General features: G+C 41.3%; 2 protein-coding genes across 5 annotated transcripts; both read left to right on the top strand.

Annotated features, from left to right (window-relative positions):
- The first annotated feature begins 1,915 nt into the window (after positions 1-1,915).
- Positions 1,916-7,381, top strand: slc5a7a (solute carrier family 5 member 7a). Of its 4 annotated transcripts, XM_072465508.1 has the most exons (10): positions 1,916-2,052; positions 2,826-2,858; positions 3,226-3,450; positions 3,694-3,807; positions 3,962-4,117; positions 4,199-4,347; positions 4,438-4,581; positions 4,939-5,092; positions 5,431-5,648; positions 6,575-7,381. In XM_072465508.1, the coding sequence occupies exons 3-10, from the start codon at positions 3,267-3,269 to the stop codon at positions 7,238-7,240; spliced, it is 1,785 nt and encodes a 594-aa protein (XP_072321609.1). In that variant the 5' UTR covers positions 1,916-2,052; positions 2,826-2,858; positions 3,226-3,266; the 3' UTR covers positions 7,241-7,381. The 4 variants fall into 4 exon arrangements, with proteins under 4 accessions (XP_072321609.1, XP_072321610.1, XP_072321611.1 ...); XM_072465509.1 differs by lacking the exon at positions 2,826-2,858; XM_072465510.1 differs by lacking the exon at positions 2,826-2,858 and having other exon boundaries at positions 1,916-2,062.
- Positions 7,382-13,734: 6,353 nt separating this feature from the next.
- Positions 13,735-14,572, top strand: LOC140381307 (BTB/POZ domain-containing protein KCTD12-like). The gene has a single exon (XM_072465341.1). It carries the CDS (start codon positions 13,773-13,775, stop codon positions 14,550-14,552), a length of 780 nt encoding a protein of 259 aa, XP_072321442.1. The 5' UTR covers positions 13,735-13,772; the 3' UTR covers positions 14,553-14,572.
- The last annotated feature ends 5,227 nt before the right edge of the window (positions 14,573-19,799 follow it).

The following is a 19,799-nucleotide window of genomic DNA, read 5'->3' as shown; positions in this document are numbered from 1 at the left end:
TTAAACCCCCACTTCAGGGTCCACTGCTCCACGTGCTGTATTTCCCTTCGCAGTTTCGCCTCGTAAAACCGGAGATTCCTCCCTCTCACCCATAGAGCGCCATCATCAGCATAAAGGCTCCTCCCAACAGACCCATCCACGTCGTCAAAAATGTCCTTAATCATAACATTGAACAAGATAGGGCTACACACACTCCCCTGCGGGGTCCCATTCTCTACCTCATAGACCCCAGAGTAAGCAGCGCCCACTCTGGTTTGAATACGCCGGCCAGACAGAAAGCTCCGGACCCAGTTAAACAGTTTACCCTTCACACCACACTTCCGCAGCTTAATGAGGAGCCCATCCTTCCAAACCATATCGTACGCCTTCTCCACATCAAAGAGCACCCCAATAACCTTTTCTTTCTGAGCCCTGGCCAGCTGGATAACAGATTCCAAACACAACACGGAATCCATGGTGTTCCTGCCCCTACGGAAACCACTCTGGTGCGCGGAAAGCAAACCCTGACTCTCCAAGAAGTAATCCAACCTCTCGGTAACCATGCGCTCCATCGTTTTCCTGAGCTGCGACGTCAAGGCAATCGGCCTATAACTTGAAGGGTCAGACGCTGGCCTACCCGGCTTCAGAACCGGCACCACCGTAGACTGCTTCCACGCAGATGGAACACAACCTGAATCCCAAACACGGTTGAAAAGACTTGGTATTTTTCCGTAGAGATAAAGCCTGCAAGGGGGGGTGCAACTCCCCCCCTGGGGCAACATTCTTTTGCCCATCTTTATGATAAGATAAGATAAGATAATCCTTTATTGTCCCACATGGGGAAATTTCATTGGTGCAACGCAGGTAGATACAGAGGTAGATACAACAGAAGAACAGATCACTTATAGGAAGTCTGAAATACCCCTTCACAAATGCAGTTTGTCACACACCCGTTCTTCTCTTAGACTAATGATGCAGATAAAATATCACTATTATGCAGATAAAATACATCACAGAAATATAATCATATATTCACATTTTATCACAGCTGCTAACTGCCATTAAAAGTAACAGAAGAAGAAGCAGTCTGTGTGATGGTGGTGGACCCGCACAGGCAAAAGTGATCACTCTCACTCATACTGTTTTGCCATGGAGAGTTCGTAAGTCTAACTGACAAACTGCAATGTAAACTAATATGGAAACTTTTAACTAGAAAACTACTACACCGACAAACACCAAAATTGATACTATCGTGATCACTGATTGACAAAAACACTGCATACACAACAATTAGTAATTGTAGTTGCAGGTGCCATGATCATTGCATGATGAAAACACTAATTCATTATGGTGTTTGTCGGTTTTGTAGTTTTTTTAAGAATGACAAGTTAAAAGTTTCCCTATTAGTTGCACATAGTTGCATACATTGCAGCAATCATTCAATGTTTATGGTACTATGATCATTGAGCTCTTTCTCCCTCTCTTTCTCTAGTGTGAAACACATACTCTGAAGACATACTATAGTGGGAGGCAAAACAAAAGAAGAAGTTAGACGTACAACTACAGTGGGAAGCGGTAAATGCATCTTTAAAGTTGACTGCCAACTGCTATTAAAAGTAACAGAAGGATTATTGCAGTTTGTCTACAATTAGATCTGTAGTTCTGGACAGTTGCCATGATCACTGCGTGACAAAACAATACTACTACTAACTACTACTACTACTATTCCACCACTCTGCAACTTTGACGATAAATCTCAAAAAGAAAATACAAAAAGAAACTTGAATGACGAAAATTGGACAAAAAATTCAACAATAATAACAATCAAGTTCTTCTTGAACTAATAGTCACTGTCACTCAATAAAACAGCCCTTTTTGAGGTCTATACATTCACTTTCCTGAACTAGACCTAGTGTGTATCATAAGAGACCTATCCTCTGCTCCAGGCTCCTGGGTCCGTTCTAATTGGATGGCCGTCACTATTGACAAGAACAGGCCAAATTAAATGACCTCAGATTGAGAAGACCTTTAAGAAGATTTCCCTGATACACTACTCCCAAGAAGTGGAAAAAAGTGGGTGCAGGTATTTTAATTGCTCATAGATTCATACATTGTGGATGATTGACGGGCCAAATCCAAATTTTATGGATAACACAGATCAATGTTGTAAATAGAAATATTTTACTACATTGAAATTGCATTTATTAAACCTCTAATGGCATAAAACCATTTGCAAGCAGAAACCGTAATTGCTTTGTAAAGGGAATGTTGAGTTGAAGATGACAGGGACTAAAAGGCCATATTGCTCAGTTACTGTTACCTTCCATAATAATGCAAAACATTTGAAAGTTTGTTACCACATATGCATAAGCTGCAATATATAATGAATTACGTACATTAATAATAATAATAACAACAGTCCTAATCATAATACTCTTAATAATCCTAACCATTTCAAGTCAAGACAACAAAAGCTTTGGACTAGAGAATTGAAACTGGTGTATAGTTGTGTCCTTCATTGACTAAAGGAATCCTGTGCTATCCGAGTCCTGTGCGCCTGGTGCGTGTGTGCGCCTGGTGCGTGTGTGCGCCTGGTGCGTGTGTGCGCCTGGTGCGTCTGGTGCGCGCGGGGCAGTGACGTGTATCATACAAGGCGCTCATTAAAGCGGGACGTTTTGCTTCTCTGACGTGCGTGTCAGACCCGTGACGGCACCTGGCGCCTTATAAGCCCCAGTAAGTCACCCGAGAGACCCGCGCTCCTCTCATTTCCCTTTTCTCCGTGCCTAAAAGCGGACTTGATTCATTTGGATAAACTCTTCACTTTTGCCCGTTTCTTTCTGCGTCAGGGGAGACGGCACATGACTCTAGGAATATTTGAGGTATGGTTTTTGCTTTGCTTTTTTATTTTTTTTAAATCAAATCACGTTCATAGACATATAAACGGGGAACTTGAATTTACGCACGCATGGAGAATACCATAGTGACATTGTTTGCCACATTTGAGCGCCAAGCCATTTAAAAAGTCAAGTTTTATGTTGGTGGCTTTTGTTACAAAAAGTCAAACTAAAATTGATTCGGAAAAGCTGTGCGTCCATAGACCAGTTACGCGTAAAACGAATTACTAATAAATTAGGCTTCACTTTCATGACACTAAATCCTCAATGTGATGTAAATTACCTCTCAAAAACGTATTTTTAATTTTCTTGAGTCCTCAAGCACTCTTTGTATCCTTCTCTTTTTCAATAGGTGCCCTTGTCCGGCCGCTCCTAGCGCTCGACCCGTGCATAATGACCATCCACATCGAGGGGCTCGTGGCTATAGCAGTCTTTTATCTCCTGATCCTGTTCGTGGGCATCTGGGCGGCATGGAAGAACAAACACGCGGGAGAAGCGGAGGGCACGGACCGCAGCGAGACCATCATGGTTGGAGGCAGAGACATTGGATTATTTGTTGGAGGATTTACAATGACAGGTGGATATTTACTGTGTTTAAAAGTACATCATTGGCCCAAATATTATTTTAACATAAAGTTAACATGCCATGAAACCAAATAAATAAAATATTTATTTTGCACACTTGTCAGTCAGCATCATTCCATTTAAATGCTTTTTAAAGATTAAAATTTGGAAAACAGGAACATTGAATATAATATTAGTTAACACATGTTACATGTTAAGTATCTAATCAAACATTCTTTCTTATTAATGTTATTAGCAACCTGGGTTGGAGGAGGCTACATCAATGGCACAGCTGAGTATGTGTATTTACCAGGTCATGGTTTGGCCTGGGCACAAGCTCCTTTCGGATATGCGCTCAGTCTGGTTGTAGGTGAGTTATGTTGCATATACTTGCATATACCTTTGTCATCAGGTGGGACTGTCATATTACCATTCTCCATTGCTCCATTTCACCAAGTAATACATTAACCTTTTGACCTTCTATTGCACATGCGGTAGTGTGATGTATGTGCCGTCTGTTGTAGGTGGTCTTTTTTTCGCCAAGCCCATGCGCTCCAGAGGTTACGTCACCATGTTGGACCCGTTCCAGCAGACGTACGGCAAACGTATGGGTGGCTTGCTATTCATACCAGCTCTGATGGGTGAGATCTTCTGGTCAGCCGCCATCTTGTCTGCACTTGGTAAAATCACGGGCCTGAATCATGACTTTGCATTTATCAGTTTTTATCAAAGTCAAATACATCATATTTTCACTATTTCAGGAGCTACTCTGAGCGTCATTGTGGACATCAACATCAAGATATCTGTGGTCATCTCAGCTCTCATTGCAATCTTTTACACTCTGGTTGGGGGCCTGTATTCAGTGGCTTACACTGACGTGGTCCAGCTCTTCTGTATATTTGTTGGTCTGGTGAGTCAAAAAGGATGCAACAATAATTACTTGTGATCACTTTGATCCTGTGGGTCATTGGTATTTGTGCTTTTTTTGGTTTGGTTTCAGTGGATCAGTGTTCCCTTTGCTCTGACCAACCCAGCAGTGTCGGACATCACAGTGACTGCTGTGAAGCAGGTGTACCAGGCACCCTGGAGAGGCAGCGTCAACAAGAGCGACACCTGGGTCTGGATAGACAACTTCTGCCTCTTGGTAAAATACTATGAACAAACTTGAAATGTATGTAACTGTCTTATTTTTGATTTAGTCATAACCAGTGCTGAGCCGAAACAAGTGTTTGGTGCTGCGGCTCTCTCTTCTTTGCAGCCGGGAAACAAACCTGGCTCAGGGATTGCGGTCAGGACACGAGACCTAACCAAAGCTAACGCGTTAATCATTTGAAAAAGTAACTTGGGGAGTAATAAATTACATGGGTGCAAAAAACTAACGCGTTACGTTCCTTGTTACTCTAAAAAAAAAAAAAAAAGTAATTTGAGCTAGTAGTTACTAGCTACAAAATTTAGAGCTGTAAGTTCACAAATAAATATGAATTATTTGTTGTGCTCTCAGATGTTGGGTGGTATCCCATGGCAGGTGTACTTCCAGCGCGTACTGTCGGCTTCCTCAGCCACATACGCCCAGGTGTTGTCTTTCCTGGCTGCGTTCGGCTGCCTCGTCATGGCCGTCCCCTCAGTCCTCATCGGAGCCATTGGGGCCTCGACAGGTCTGTCATACACTGCGTGTTTGTATGAAAACATGGTGCCCTTAGATCTGAGAGAGGCTGGTAAATGGCAGCTGGTTCACCTCATCTATAATGAAGCAGCAATCCATTTAATAACCATGCTGTTTGTGTAAATATTGCATAAGAAGAAGGCATGAGACCAAATTAGAGGTTCGATCTCATGCATTTCTAGATTGACGCTTTGACCAGAAAAAAATAATTTAAATTGTGTTGATTGATTAATTGGAGTAATTTTTGTATCAAGTCTGGTTTTTAATATATTATATATATATATAATGTGTATAGCTTTTATCTTTTTTTGTTATCTCTGACCGCTCCAGACTGGAACCAGACAACGTACGGTGGCGTCACCCCTGAAGAGAAGAATGAGGCGGACATGATTTTACCCATCGTCCTCCAGCACCTCTGCCCCTCGTTTGTGTCCTTCTTTGGTTTGGGCGCTGTCTCCGCTGCCGTCATGTCCTCTGCAGACTCCTCTATTCTGTCGGCCAGTTCCATGTTTGCCAGGAACATCTACCAGCTCGCATTCAGACAGTCGGTGAGAGATTTTGTCATTTCAAGAAGCACTCAATAGATTTTTGGGGATTTGTCCATTATTTCATATTATGCAATAGTTTTGCAATATTTAAGCACCTTATTGCATGATTTAAAAAAAAAGACACTTATGGCATTAAACTTTTATGGAGACAATCTGGTGATGTCACCAGGTCAGATCTGTGGGCAGGCGAGTCTGATCACAGTAATGCATGTTTAGATACATTTAAAGTGTGTATGACAGGTTCAAATTATGTATTTCATGGGATAATACTTGTAAATATAAATTACAGTTTTACAGCAATCACACAGCAGTTTATGTAGAAATTTTGAAAAATCTGTTAAAAACAAGCAAAGGTTTTTATAAGCAAAGTTACTCACAATAAACACATTTTTCCAACACTTTAAACATTAAATCAACAAACAAAAGATGTTCTCATATATTTTTATTTGTCAATTCATAATTTCTTGGACATTAGAGGAGTTTTGGACCAGTGTATGTGTGTACAGTGTGTTGCTAGGTAGCAGTTATGGAATTTCCTAGTGTGATGTCATGATTTACTCTCAGGAAGTTAAATTATAAATCCAAACTGGGATACAATTTGTAACATCCATCCATCCATTTTCTACCGCTTGTTCCCTTTCGGGGTCGCGGGTGACTGGAGCCTATCCCAGTGACTTCGGGCCTTAGGCGGGGTACACCCTGGACATTTTCAGCAGAATCTTATATATAATTATCTTATCTGTATTTTAGTGAAATGAATAGTACAACCTGGGTACGTTAATGCCATACTGTGGCGTATTCTAGACAAAGCAATGAAATCTCTGTGAGACAAGCAGGTGGCTGACCCTCCTCCAAAGAGTTAAATAACTGTTAAATAATAGCATCACTTACAGACCTTTTGATGATTTTGTGTGTGTGTTTTACAGGCCTCAGACCGTGAGATTGTGTGGGTCATGCGCATCACCATCTTTGTATTTGGGGGACTGGCCACTCTGATGGCACTGGTCACTGGAACAGTCTACGGCTTGTGGTATCTGAGCTCTGACCTGGTTTATGTCATCATCTTCCCTCAGCTCCTCGCCGTGCTCTTTGTCAAAGGCACCAATACATATGGCTCTGTTGCAGCATACGTTTTTGGCTTTTTACTGCGCATTGGCGGAGGAGAGCCCTACTTAAAATTACCACCTTTTATCTACTACCCCGGCTGGACCACTGAGAATGTCTTGAATAACATTACAGGAGAAATGGAAGTGATTGTCATACAGAAGTTCCCTTTCAAAACCGTGTCTATGGTGGCTTCTTTTTTGGGCAACGTGGCTTTCTCATACCTGGCCAAGTACCTGTTTGAGAGCGGCAAGCTTTCACATAAGTACGACTTCCTGGACGCGGTTGTATCCAAGCATAGTGCCGAGATTATGGACAAAACGACATTGGTGGCACGTGGGAACAACATCGGTCTGTCGGAGATGAAGCCCAGGTTGAGCGTGACTTTGGCTGCAGCATTCACGCGCCGCGACACACTGCCCGCAGAAACAGTGCAGGAGGAGGAAGAGGAGTCCAGCCCTGACTCCTTCCTCCATGACGACGAGTGACTCAGGTCTGATGGCCTAAAGTAAGCTGTTACCCTCTGAGGGACTGATGAAAATGAAAACTTTCTATGGGATGGTGTGGACCTTACTTACAGTAGTTTATCGTGGTTGTGGTAAGTGGAGAATAGCCATATTTCTGGACAAACTGTGGCCATTTGAAATTAATTAATATATAATAGAGTAAATTGCCATCTTATTGTTATCTTATATAGCAATATCATCTTATATGGTTCTTTTATGAAATGGCTTTAATTTAAAATGTATTGCGCTATATGAAATCAATGCATAATGATAATCACCATCATTATAATAATAATAATAGTAATATGATGATGATGATGATGATGAACCATTTTGCACTGACAGCCTAACCAGTTTGTGTAGCAACAAAATGTCGAAGTAAGACGACAGACTGTACAAATCTGGATGGGAAAAACTTAATGTATCAATGGCAATAACACATATTGTAGCCACTGTAAGCTTTTGCAATTTATTTGAAATAAAGCCGGATATTTGATAGCTTTAAACTACAACTGTACTATTAGTGTTATTGTTTTAAAACTATTTTATAGCTATAAACAATGAAAGTGCAGCATTTAAAATAGTAAAAAAAACAAAAGCCGAAAACGAACAACACTGTGCCAAAGTATAAACCATCATCTTATAAAACTGTTCATTGAGGTCATTTCAGTTTGGACATTTACTGTAAATGGCTAATTATTCCGATGACTGTGAATCAAATCGTAGAACAAGCCATGTATGAATCGTAAATATACAACCGTAGATTGTAGTTGAAACATATACGTCAGGTGTTGAGACATATCTGATCATAGAACTGTATGTTAAAATGTAAAATAAAATTGTTCTTATTGTAAGTAACTGCCTTAAATGAAACACAATTAACTTTTGCGTTCTCCGCCCTGGCCGAGTGCAGTCAGACCGCAGTGAACAATGACTTGAATATGAATGTAAGTTCTGGATGATCTCACTCTACTTAATTGTGTCAATGTTACTGCTATCTCTGTGTGTTTTGTTTGTGACGTCAAACAGTGAGAGTTTGTGGTAAAATGAAGGCCATTCACACTTGTACAGCAGTGTACAGATTATGAGGAGAATATTACAAGAAAAAGATCTCTATATATAACGGTCAAAGTATGTGAAAGTAAATTCAATCATACCATTAAATGTTTATTTATTTTTAATGTTATACAAAAAATGAAACATTAAAATGTATGTTTCCAAGCATATATAAAGTATACTTTTGTAATAATGTCCAAATGTTGTTGTTTTTTCTTGAGCGCATGAACTTTGCAGTGGGATAGTTCTTGCTTGGGCCTAAAGGTACGAGAGGAACATGTAAGAAAACGTGACTGAAATTACAATAGCTTGGCTTGCATCTTTGTCCCCCCCTCTGGACCTCTATGAAAGACGACATCTTAAAATAGCCTTGTGGCTCTCTCCTGCTTATTTACATTACCTTAAGTGCTGTACTCTCGTCTGGGACTCTGGGAGGAGTCACTGGAGGCTGCATGAGGAGGCTGGAGAGATGGACCTGGACTGGACTTTGATGGGCGGAGCTTTCTGGCGCCTGTTGCCATAAAACCCACCAATCACAGAGATGACGCAAGTGCCCCACCCTTCGTAAATGTCCTTTTTACCGACCTTGAGAAGTAAGGAACAATCCCATAAAAGGACCAGTGGGAGGGGGAACGTGAGTGTCCCGGGCCCATTCATAGAAAGTACCTCAAAGAGCACTCACAATAATTAACAATTATGAGGCAAAACTGTCACTTGTCCAAAAGTCAATCCATTTATTTAGGGATTTACGGATGTGCAAGGGTATTATTGGGGGATGGTCAAAAGCGTTTGGATGCCCACCAATATACGCATTCATTCATGGCTATTTTTAGAACATCTTCTGGTGTCGCTCACTTGGACAATCTTCGAAACATTTCTTGTCAACAAATCTCTGCAACCTTTACTAGAAAAAGCATTTAAATTTGTTCTATTTGTAAATACTTTTGTTTATTCTGATACCTGACTGGATCTAGTTTTCAAGCTGGATCGCACATGATGACGTAGTTTGTTCTGGGAAGTGGTGGTCTGATAATGTGATATCTTTCAACGAGCTTACGGAAAGCAGACTGTGCATGTAGCTAGATAGACATCTAATTTGCATATCTTTAGAGAGTTAAGGTGACCAAGCCTACCACGTATGAAATGTTTTTGCATACCTCTTTTGAAAATTTGAACCATAAAGCTACCGTTAATGTACTTTTATCTAGTTTTAGACGTTACTACATTTACTATTGCAACATGAGGTAATTTTGCAGGCCAGTAAAGGTAATACATTATGAAAGAACATTATCTGTATTTTGCGTTTAAATTAAGCCCAAATAAGTGATCATGTTACACCAGGAAGGGCACCCAGCCAACCACCCAAACCTGTATGCCAAATCACTCTAAAAAAGACACTGCACTGGCTTGCTGTATCAAACCCGAACAGGAGAAAAGCGCTTTTATACGCTTGTTAGCCCTGTCAAGACCAATAAATCTTCCATAAACACATCCAAACCTGTAACCAAACCACAAAAGCTGAGCATTACATAATAAGTCTATTGCTATTCTTGGATTAAACTGTGCATTCTGCAGATAGCTGGCCATGCAGACAGCTCATATCTCATATCTCATCTCAAGCCCAAGCTATTTATGTCCTTCTTAAGTAATGTCCCCTGTAATTTAATTGGGAGGCAACTAATTGAAACATGGAGGAAATGGATGGAGCAGCAGTGGTATGGATCAGCGGTGAATGTAGATAAAATGTACAGGACGTTACAGAAAGTATAAGGCAAGAATCATGAACCACATCTATGCACGAGATGATAGGGGATCTATATCTGCCCATCTTCTCCATTAGCCTTAGGAGGGGGCGGGCTTCTTTAGCGAAATAAACATAGCGCCTGCTCTAATCTAATCGCAGTAAAGGAAACCCAATTACCAGGCAGTCTTGCTCCCCTGTTCAGACGGACAACAGGTAAAGAACACAGTTTTGGACACCATTGCAGGAATGACAGTAAAGTTGTGACAAAGGTCTGGTTTTTAGTTTGACTAAAGCTGGGAGTCAAACACATCCCCCCAGCGTGCAGTTTTACTGGCGCTGGATCAATAAAAATTACAAAAGGCTCATAAATTTGCCTAAGAATACAAGAGTACAGGCTGTTCCAGATTGTCACAATAGATATAGTAATGAGCAACTCATTAATTCAACCAAAGATGTTGCGCCTGTTTAGGTTTTGTCAGGTTTTTTTGGTATTTTGTCTAGTTGTGGATTACAGTAGAATCATTATTTATCTAAAACATAAAAATTGTATGTATTTTCAAAAAGTTATATAGCATGTCTCATTAAGGTTTTCTTAATGCACTGTAAACACCAAAACAAGAGCTAGATAGATACGGTATGGAATATGTGCAACTCCTCTTTTCAGTTAGATACATATAGCTCCTCAGAGGCAGGTCAGCACTTTTTTCTGTCCATAGAAAGTCACTGGGGAGAATAATGTAGAGCCCGCACACACTTCACTTACAAAGACCCACATGTGCCCCAGGGGAGCTGTTCACTCAGAGACTGAAGAAGAGGATGAAGAGAGAGGAAGAGGGAGGAGGGGCAGACCCTTCACACACAGGACATCGGGCTAACGGATTCAGACAAGTGCCTTTTTCAACCAACTACTGTGATATCTACATGTCTGTGGTGAACTTGTACGCACCCAATGTAAAAAATACTTTGTGTTAAATTCCTCTGGGGTATATATCTGGGGTTTAGTTGATTATAGGTACAAATCACATCAAAATTGTGTCACCACTTAAAGAAAAAGACTGAAAGGAGTGGGACCTGGGTTTTGTTCAAGGATCCAGTGTCTTTGTCTCTTTGTCTTTAACCAGAATGCATGACAAGTGTAATTCATTGAGAAGAGTTGCTGTTTTTTTTGTAAGCACATATCATTGTCATCATCATTGTAAATCCTTGTGTTCATTGGGAGCATAACACATTTCACAGACATCAGGGTGTGATTTGAGGTTGTGCATAAGAGAAAAAATAAAGGACGGCGAGAAAAAGTGTTGTCATTGGTCTGAGCTCATCCCGACGTACATCACTGCCCCCACCAAGACCAGAGACTGCAGGGAGGGGCTGTCACATCAGTGTCCCGCCTGAGTCCGAGCCAGAGGATCCATTAGAGCTGATTGAGGAGCACCAGGGTCCAGACGTAACCCTGAGAGAAGGTGACACTACATAGAGAAGAAGCAGAGCACTAAACTAGACTTGTGTAATGATACAGTCATATGAAGTATGCAACGCCTGCAGAAGACACAATGTAAATAAAAGAATAATAAAATATACTGGACAAACATACACCGCACTCATCAGCCATCTTTTATTCTGGTCACGTCTGATAATGGAAGAATGAACCGCGGGGGAAGCTTGTCAGAACCAGTTAAAATGGGCATTTTGAAATTCGGATGGAAGATTGAATAAGTAAATATATAAATAACGTATACAATACATTTTAAACGTGAATTATAACAATTTTATTTTACTTACAAAGCAACATCTCTAAAATGTTCAATCATTCCATATTTTTTATTTTGGTTTTACAAAACAATGTATTTTTCTAAAAATGCAAAAAAAATATTCATTTTTGTAGTTTCATTAAGTTTCTCCTGTTCCCGTTGGAATGGCTACAGAGCCCAGCAGTTTCAGGAGCCGCGGCACGGCCATATAGTCTCATGGCTAACCCTAACCTTAACCCGGCGCGGTCTAACCCGGCGCGGTCAAATAGCCCAGCAGTTTCAGGAGCCGCGGCACGAAATAGCCCAGCAGTTTCGGCCGCGCGCCGCGGCTCTGTAGTGATTGGAGCCTATCCCAGGTACACCCTGGACAGGGGCCAGCTCGTCGCAGGGTAAACAATAAATATATAAATAGTATTTCAACATATTTGCTGTATTATTCATTTCCGACACAAAGGTTAGTTATAATCAAAAGCAACGTACCAAAATAAAAATGAAGGGAGGACATGCAGTAAATTGTCAGCTGGGATTCGGACTCACAACTCTACGGGCGGCTGAACATGGAGCCTTTTCTCTCTCATCCCCATTTCACGCTGAGCTGTCCTGTCTGGTACCGACAAAGAAGAAGAAAGTGTTTTAAAACATGTAACACTCCTGGACGAATTACACCGAGTAATGTAAATGCTTTGGATACGGGCAATTAACTACAGTAAAGGCTATTATGATATTGTAATCCAAAATGTGTAAACATAGCCTATAAAATAATAATTATTTTAATGACCAAAATTATTTTGAAAATCATCTGCAAAGAAGTGTAATTTGGACTGTTTGTGTCATGAAGACAGGCGCGGGCATGAGAGATGGACTCAGTGGAGGAGAGAGAACTATAGTTCCAGTTCACACTCCAGCGCCTGACAGACAGGGTTTGGGACTGTCCCATCAACAACCCTGACCCCAGACCCCGCCCCCGACCCCCGCACGAGCGTTTGGAGTCTCACGTCACACGAGCGCAACCAGGGACAAGTACAAGCACAACAATACTCTATCTGGGGAAAAAAGTCATGCCAACAGCTCTCAATTTACTGTTACATGAGTCTATTCTAGCTCCACTAGATGGCAGTGCAGCTCAACTTATAAAATCAGCTTATTAAAGTGCACAAATAATTCCCAAAGTGCAGTGAACATATGAAGCCAATCTGGGTGAACCATGTCTCGGCTACAGGGTCAGAATATATATTGCTTAAGAATTATTGCTTCTTATTGCTTAAGAGCCATAAAAGAAAAAAGAAAACAACATGACTCAGTACCATATATGTGCTCCAAACTGTCTAAGTCATAGTCAGATAGTTCAGTATTATTCTCACGGTATTTGTCATGCAGAATACGTGAGAATAAACTAGGCCCGTTAAGCCCGTATGTTTATTCAGAATGACAGATTTGAGATAAAACCAGTAGCATTTCAATCTGACACTACGGTCCGGATGAGTCACTGTGTTCTGCACAAACACGGCGTGATTTCTCCTCAAAGTGTCTGGACGACACGCTGCCGTCATCAACCCTTGTTCTGAATATGATATGTTTTGCATATGAAGACATTTGGACTGAGTTTCCTATTCAATGCAATAAAACACATACAACATATTCCACAATACTGCATATAGTATTTGACTGCGTGTAGACCGTAGGCAGTATTTATGGTGGGGAAAACTATAACTGTGAGGATTGGAACTATAATAGCGCGTAATACCACTTATCACATCTATTATTTTATTGTTTTATTGTCGATGCATAATTAAAGTCCCTGAAGGCGCCATGACCACGCGGGCCACTGAACAGTTAACAAGGGCCCGTCCCGTCCCTCCTCCTCCTCCCACTGGACCAAATGGATATAAACATTCATGCAGGAAGCGAAGAGTCCGAGTCTACATCCTTTTACTGCCCGAGCCAATCGTTAAAAGGACAAATAACCATGGCACAAACCGAGACGTTCAACGAGGTGGTGGAGCTGAACGTGGGCGGTCAGGTGTACGTGACCCGGCTGGACACTCTGACCGCGGTGCCAAACTCTTTACTTTGGACCAAGTTTACGCAGAGCGCCCCGGGAGACTTGCCCAAAGACAGCAAGGGCCGCTTCTTTTTCGACCGCGATGGTTTTCTGTTCCGTTACATTTTGGATTACTTACGCGACTCTGACCTTATTCTGCCGGAGTTTTTTAAAGAGCGGAGGCGGCTGTTGAAGGAAGCGGACTTTTACCAGCTGCCAGAGCTGTCCCGGCTCCTGGACACGGCCAGTAAGGACAACTCCTCCGCAGAGGACAGCGGAGAGGCCGAGGAGGCAGAGCTCAGTCCGGTCACTTCATCCTCGGACCGGGGGCCCCGCTCCCCGGGGGCGTGTGCCGGGTACATCACTGTTGGATACAGGGGCAGCTACACCATCGGCAGAGACATCCAGGCGGACGCCAAGTTCCGCCGAGTGGCCCGAATAACCGTGTGCAGCAAGATCTCTCTGGCCAAAGAAGTGTTCGGCGACACGCTGAACGAGAGCCGGGACCCCGACCGGCCCCCGGACAGGTACACGGCCAGGTACTACCTCAAGTACAACTTTTTGGAGCAGGCTTTTGACAGATTGGCGGAGGCAGGCTTCCACATGGTGGCGTGTAACTCCACCGGGACCTGCTCCTACGGAAGCAACGACCCGGGGGAGGACAAACAGTGGACCAGCTACACCGAGTACGTGTTCAGCCGGTGAACACGTACCGGCTCAGAGCACGTCCATCACAGAGAACTAACTCAAGGAACATCATGCTTCTCCCGTGCTTTGTAGTCACATTTATTTGGACATAAAGTCCTCTTTTCGTTCACTTCCTCGTTTCTAAAGGAAGTGCCACACATGTCCTGGGGCAGTCTGCGCTGTCACTACAGGGTTTATTACTTCTTCTGCTTTATGACTTTCCTTCACTATGACTCTATGTATAAGAGGGATGACATCATGTTTTAGTCTGGTCATAAACCATGTCAGATGGACTTATTCAAGATCTTTTATTATTCCTCCTGAGCTTGAACTAATACTTCATTTACTGAAAAAGCACTCGCCAGCACTGTCACCAGTATTTTGTATGACATGTCATAAAATGTCAGTTTGATATTCAAATAAAGTTCACACTGATGCATTATGTGTCTGTCTGTTGTTTTGTTTCAAAGAAGTGTAGGAATACAACATAAACACGACAGAAAATAGAAACAATTAGTCAAATAAAAAGCTGCTTGTCACATTCTTAAATTACAGCCTTTGACACCAGATTGCTGACAACTTTAAGAATATTATTGCAAACAAGCGAGCAAAAGTGACACTTAATGGATACATATAACATGTATATATGGGTAGTAGTAGTGTTTAGCCATAGACGAGATTAATGGATTAAGAAAGAGCAAAGGTTTATAACCGGGACCGGCTGTCATTGAGTCACATGTCCATCTCCAATGGTGACCAACATCTGTCATAACACAAGCCATTCAGCAATGGAATATACCTGACTATCAAAGACATTAGAGACGTTGTTCTCTTTGTATAGAAGAGATGTCTAGGTTTTCTCTGGGATGATTAGTTTAGGCGGAAGTGGGAGGAATGTGAAAGCCAAGCAAAAGCCATAGCAGTGGATAAGATTGCACAGTAAAATATGCAGAAATCATGCTACTTCTAAGTATGTGCGATGTGGGAGGCGGTTCTATCATTAGATACTTGTGCATTATATTAGGTTTCTTAGTGGGATCCTGAGGCTTAAGTCCAAGCTCTCCCTGGATGTGTTTGATGCATATAGGCTTTGTGTAGGACGGGCGAGAGTTCACTTGAATCTAAATGTGTGAAAGAGTGGTCAATTTCACAGTAGGAGAAAAATGATACCAAATACGTGTGTGTGTGTGTGTGTGTGTCCTCCCACACACTTCTGCCACTAGCCTTGGAGATACACTCTGGCACAGAGGAGAGCCATAGAGCCACAGCCATCTGGACCAGAACTGAGGTCTGACCCAAGATTCAGCCCAAACCACACACGATATAGACATGAGTACAAAATGTACCTTTCATTTTTAACATCACTAACTAATGCATTTGTGACAGTCTAAGACTCTTATACGTTTCATGCAAGTCACATACATAACGGAATAAAATTGGACGCTCAAAGACAATTCACCTTGAAATGTTCCTACACTCCACACCTGATGGTACAGTGAGCTATACTGTAGCCACAGCTGCCCTGGGGCAGGCTGCCAATCTGCATCATCGGCTCCTCCGATCACCACCACTTAGATCCATACTAGGCAATGTGCATGAAGTGTCTTGCCTGAGGACACAACAGTTTCCACTAGAGCCACAGCCGTCCAAGTATGGGACAAGCCGGGGCAGGTACGCTCTGCTGTGGCTGTAATCCAGGTGCACCTTTTACACTGTTCATGTCGTCTGTGAGCTGTGTGTGCAAGAGAAACATCCACTGCACCTGTTGATCTTGTTCCACAGTATGTGTGAAATAAGTCTTTTACCACAGGGTAATGCCATTGTTTATTCTTTTGAACAAGTGATTACTAAGTGCAAACACAAGAAACTGTATTTTGTCTCTATGCAGCAAAAAAAAAAGAAGATCACCAAAGTATGTAGCAAAAGTTACATTTTTACATGTTTTGATGATCTTTGGTGTAATTTACACCGTCCATGTTCTTCATCTTCAGGTGGAGGATTCTTCATCACATGATTTGGTTACAGGACGGACTCTTCAAGGAGAGAGGTTCTTCTTCTTACTTTATCTAGACCCCTGTATTTTGAGTGTACAATACTCATTATGATGGGATATATATATATATATATATATATCATAACATAACTAAGAATTTTGTTGACTTTGAAGAGTCATTTCGACAGCCACCATCATGTGTTATCACGTTGCAATTGTATTTCTTTGTAATTTTTCCAGTGCAAGTAATGAATACCTTTCATTACACATTTCATTCAACTTGTTTTTAACTTTTGATATGCAATGTCTAAAAGATTTTGTGATTTTTTATGTCAAGCTACAATGGTCCACAGTAGTCTCACAATCACACCTTTGGTTTTGTGGTGCCTGTGTCCGTGGTGACCAAACACCTCAAATGATTCAGTCCACGCTGTTTGAACTGCTCCGGTCTTAAGTCATACAATTGGACAAAATGTACAATGAGCTGTAGAGGGCTGAAGATGTGAGCCAAATGAACTCATTTAGAGATATCACAGCGTTGGATATTTCAGCCTCAAAGTGCTAAATCGCTCACATTTTCCACACACACACTTACTGTGACCTCCAAGTCTGTCATTATTTTGGTTCTGTGAATTCTCAATAGAGACACATCCCACTGTACTCTCACGTATGAAACTGCATATAAATAATCTAAGATGTGTTTCTTTGTGGTGTCGAGGTGTAAGAAAAATAAATCTCTTTCACAACAGGATGTGAAACAACGTCCGATTTATCACCTATTTTATAATCAACTTTGACAGAAAATACTGTTTTATTATCGGTATAAATCAATTACTCATATGTTAAATGTGCAATTAGCAAAACATCAGAATTCTATCCTATGAATTGCAGTAGAACATGCAGCTTTGCGCTTACAGTATACATTTAAAAAAAAACATTTTACATATTTGGGCAATAGATGAAATATAAAATGAAAAAGGACACAACATTTCCATGGGAGCAATTTAAACAGAATGTTCCATCTTTTGTTGCTTGTAAATGTAACGATCTCTGATGGTCCGCTGCAGGGGCCGCAGTCCTGAGCTCAGCAGCTCAATACACAGAGTAAAGAGCGTCAGTCTCCTGTAGAGAAGAGATCTGGTCCTGCAGAGGCCTCCAGCCTGAACATTTAGGAAGTGGAAGAGGTTATGATCCGTAACACTCAACATGGTAGAACTACTTTTTCTACTTGAGTCCAGTGGTTCCCAAAGCGGGCCCCGAGAGGTCTGTGAAACAGTCTATAAAAAATAAAAATAAAAATAGTATGTGTTCATGAAATTAGGGAAAAATGCACTTTGCCCTGTTCAAATAACAAATTACAAGTGCCATTTCAATTTGAAGTAGAGGCCCTAGCCTGAAAGGTTTGCGAACCTCTAACCTTTAATAAAACTATAGGACCATTTCATTTAGACAAGCAGAAATCCTTCAGTTCTGCTGGACCCCGAGTAACTCAATCCTTTTGCTCGTTTCCATCCCGCAGTACATAGTCTGTGTACATAGTGTATGCTTTTATCTTTCTGTCAAGCTGTTGGGGGGGTTTGCAGATGGAAATTATCTGGCATGTATACTATTGTGTGCATTCTTCCCATTATCCTTACATAAAATATACTCACACAAAGATTATTCAGATGTACATGTATGACAAAGCAGACAATTTGCTCTCATGTTCCACAGATGCATTCTCCACAAACAACCACAAAGGACAAACTATAATTTATTTCAATTTCCTGAACTTCTGACCCGGAGTGATTCTTTTACTATTCTTCACAATATCACAGCCCTATAAGGTGTCTTCCTGATTGTAGATAAAGTCTTGAGCGGATGCAGGCTCCTGTTTATTCCGTCTCCCGCCTGGTCGCTCGTGGGCTCTGGGCTCTGTCACTGCTGTTGGGATGACACTGGTATGTACCAAGCCCTCCCCAGTCCTCACCACTTCTGTGTCACTCAATCAGAAAACGTACAATAACAATGCCAACAAATCGTGATGAACTAGAAGTAATCTCAATGTAAGGCTTTCATTTAGCATGCTCAAAACCAAGCTCAATTTAAATACTGTATTGTAGTGGAAAGGGAAAAGAGCACATCGACAATCTTAACTTTCGAAATAGTGTAGCTGCAGTGATGATTGACGGGATGATTGTGTCGTGTGTGTTTACTTTTGAACGGATACTAAAATCAACCTCAATTGTTGATCATGAACCCAAAGCAAGCAAGCAGGGCTGAAGGCAGCTTTAAATAGTAACTGCTTTGGGCGATCTTCACATTTTCCCATGAAACAAATCAATAAACAAGACGGAATGAGGTGGTTTCCAGTACCATGCAAGAAACGCTTAACATTGTTGGGCAGGTCAGGATTTTCCACTATCATCAAGGGAAGGGAATCTTTTTGCAATTTGAATTAAAATCTTAACTTCCTGCAATTACACTAAAAAGTCCAAGCCAATAAATCAATGTCAAATTGTTTAAAAGGGAGTTTATCTGGTAAAGGAGTTTCCAATCCTGGCTTTAAAATGTCTACCCTTTACTTAGTTTAGCTTAAAGTAATTTTATTCTGTATTAATACATTACACATACCATTTGAAATTGTTTCAATATTGCACGCATGGTCAAGTCTTGCAGGAGAATAGATCAAATGTCCTTAGAGACACTGAACACCAGCCTAATGCGGGTTAATTTTTTAGCACTTTCAGAATTCTTTTGGCAAAACTAGAGTCCTTAATCCAATGTTGTAACTGAAGTCAACCTTTGCCTTGATAAATTAACAGGTTAAACTACAGTCATTCTGAAAACAGACTTTTCAGAAGTGAAATGGCCTTTTGTGGAAATTAAAACACCCGAAAGATTGAAGCAATAAACGTTGTATAAAGTGGCAGTTTAACAGTCATGCAAATAAAAGTGTAAAAGCAGAGCAGCCTCAAACTTTTAGCCCTGCAACAAATTCAGTTCAATTATTTGTTTGCAGTATGTTATTGTATATTTTGCTGTGCAGAAAAAAATTTCTCAAGCAACTTTGCACTGCATCAACAAGCTACACTAAAGCAGCAGATGCTTCAGAATGAGACATTTTTAAAAGACCAGTAGTATGAAGTGACAAGCCCCCTGAACTGAGAGTGGGTGGTTTGTTTTGGTTAAATGTAAATTTACAACAGTGGCTCATGTTGGACAAGATCAGAAATTCAAAGAGCACTTCCTCATCTACAGCGGCTGGCATTTCTCTTCCCTTCTGAACACGC

The sequence above is a fragment of the Eucyclogobius newberryi genome, unplaced genomic scaffold, assembly GCF_026437365.1.
Source record: "Eucyclogobius newberryi isolate DKJ021-1_F unplaced genomic scaffold, fEucNew1.0.hap1 SCAF_5, whole genome shotgun sequence".
In the NCBI taxonomy this organism is placed as follows: Eukaryota; Metazoa; Chordata; class Actinopteri; order Gobiiformes; family Gobiidae; genus Eucyclogobius; species Eucyclogobius newberryi.
This window is presented reverse-complemented; position numbering and strand designations above follow the sequence as displayed.

Bases quoted from the DNA above. Each gene is read 5' to 3' on its own strand.
- LOC140381307 (XM_072465341.1), top strand. From the start codon at position 13,773: ATGGCACAAACCGAGACGTTCAACGAGGTGGTGGAGCTGAACGTGGGC.
- slc5a7a (XM_072465509.1), top strand. From the start codon at position 3,267: ATGACCATCCACATCGAGGGGCTCGTGGCTATAGCAGTCTTTTATCTC. The intron at 4,118-4,198 runs GTAAAATCACGG...TCACTATTTCAG, and splicing joins CGCCATCTTGTCTGCACTTG to GAGCTACTCTGAGCGTCATT. The intron at 4,348-4,437 runs GTGAGTCAAAAA...GTTTGGTTTCAG, and splicing joins TCTGTATATTTGTTGGTCTG to TGGATCAGTGTTCCCTTTGC.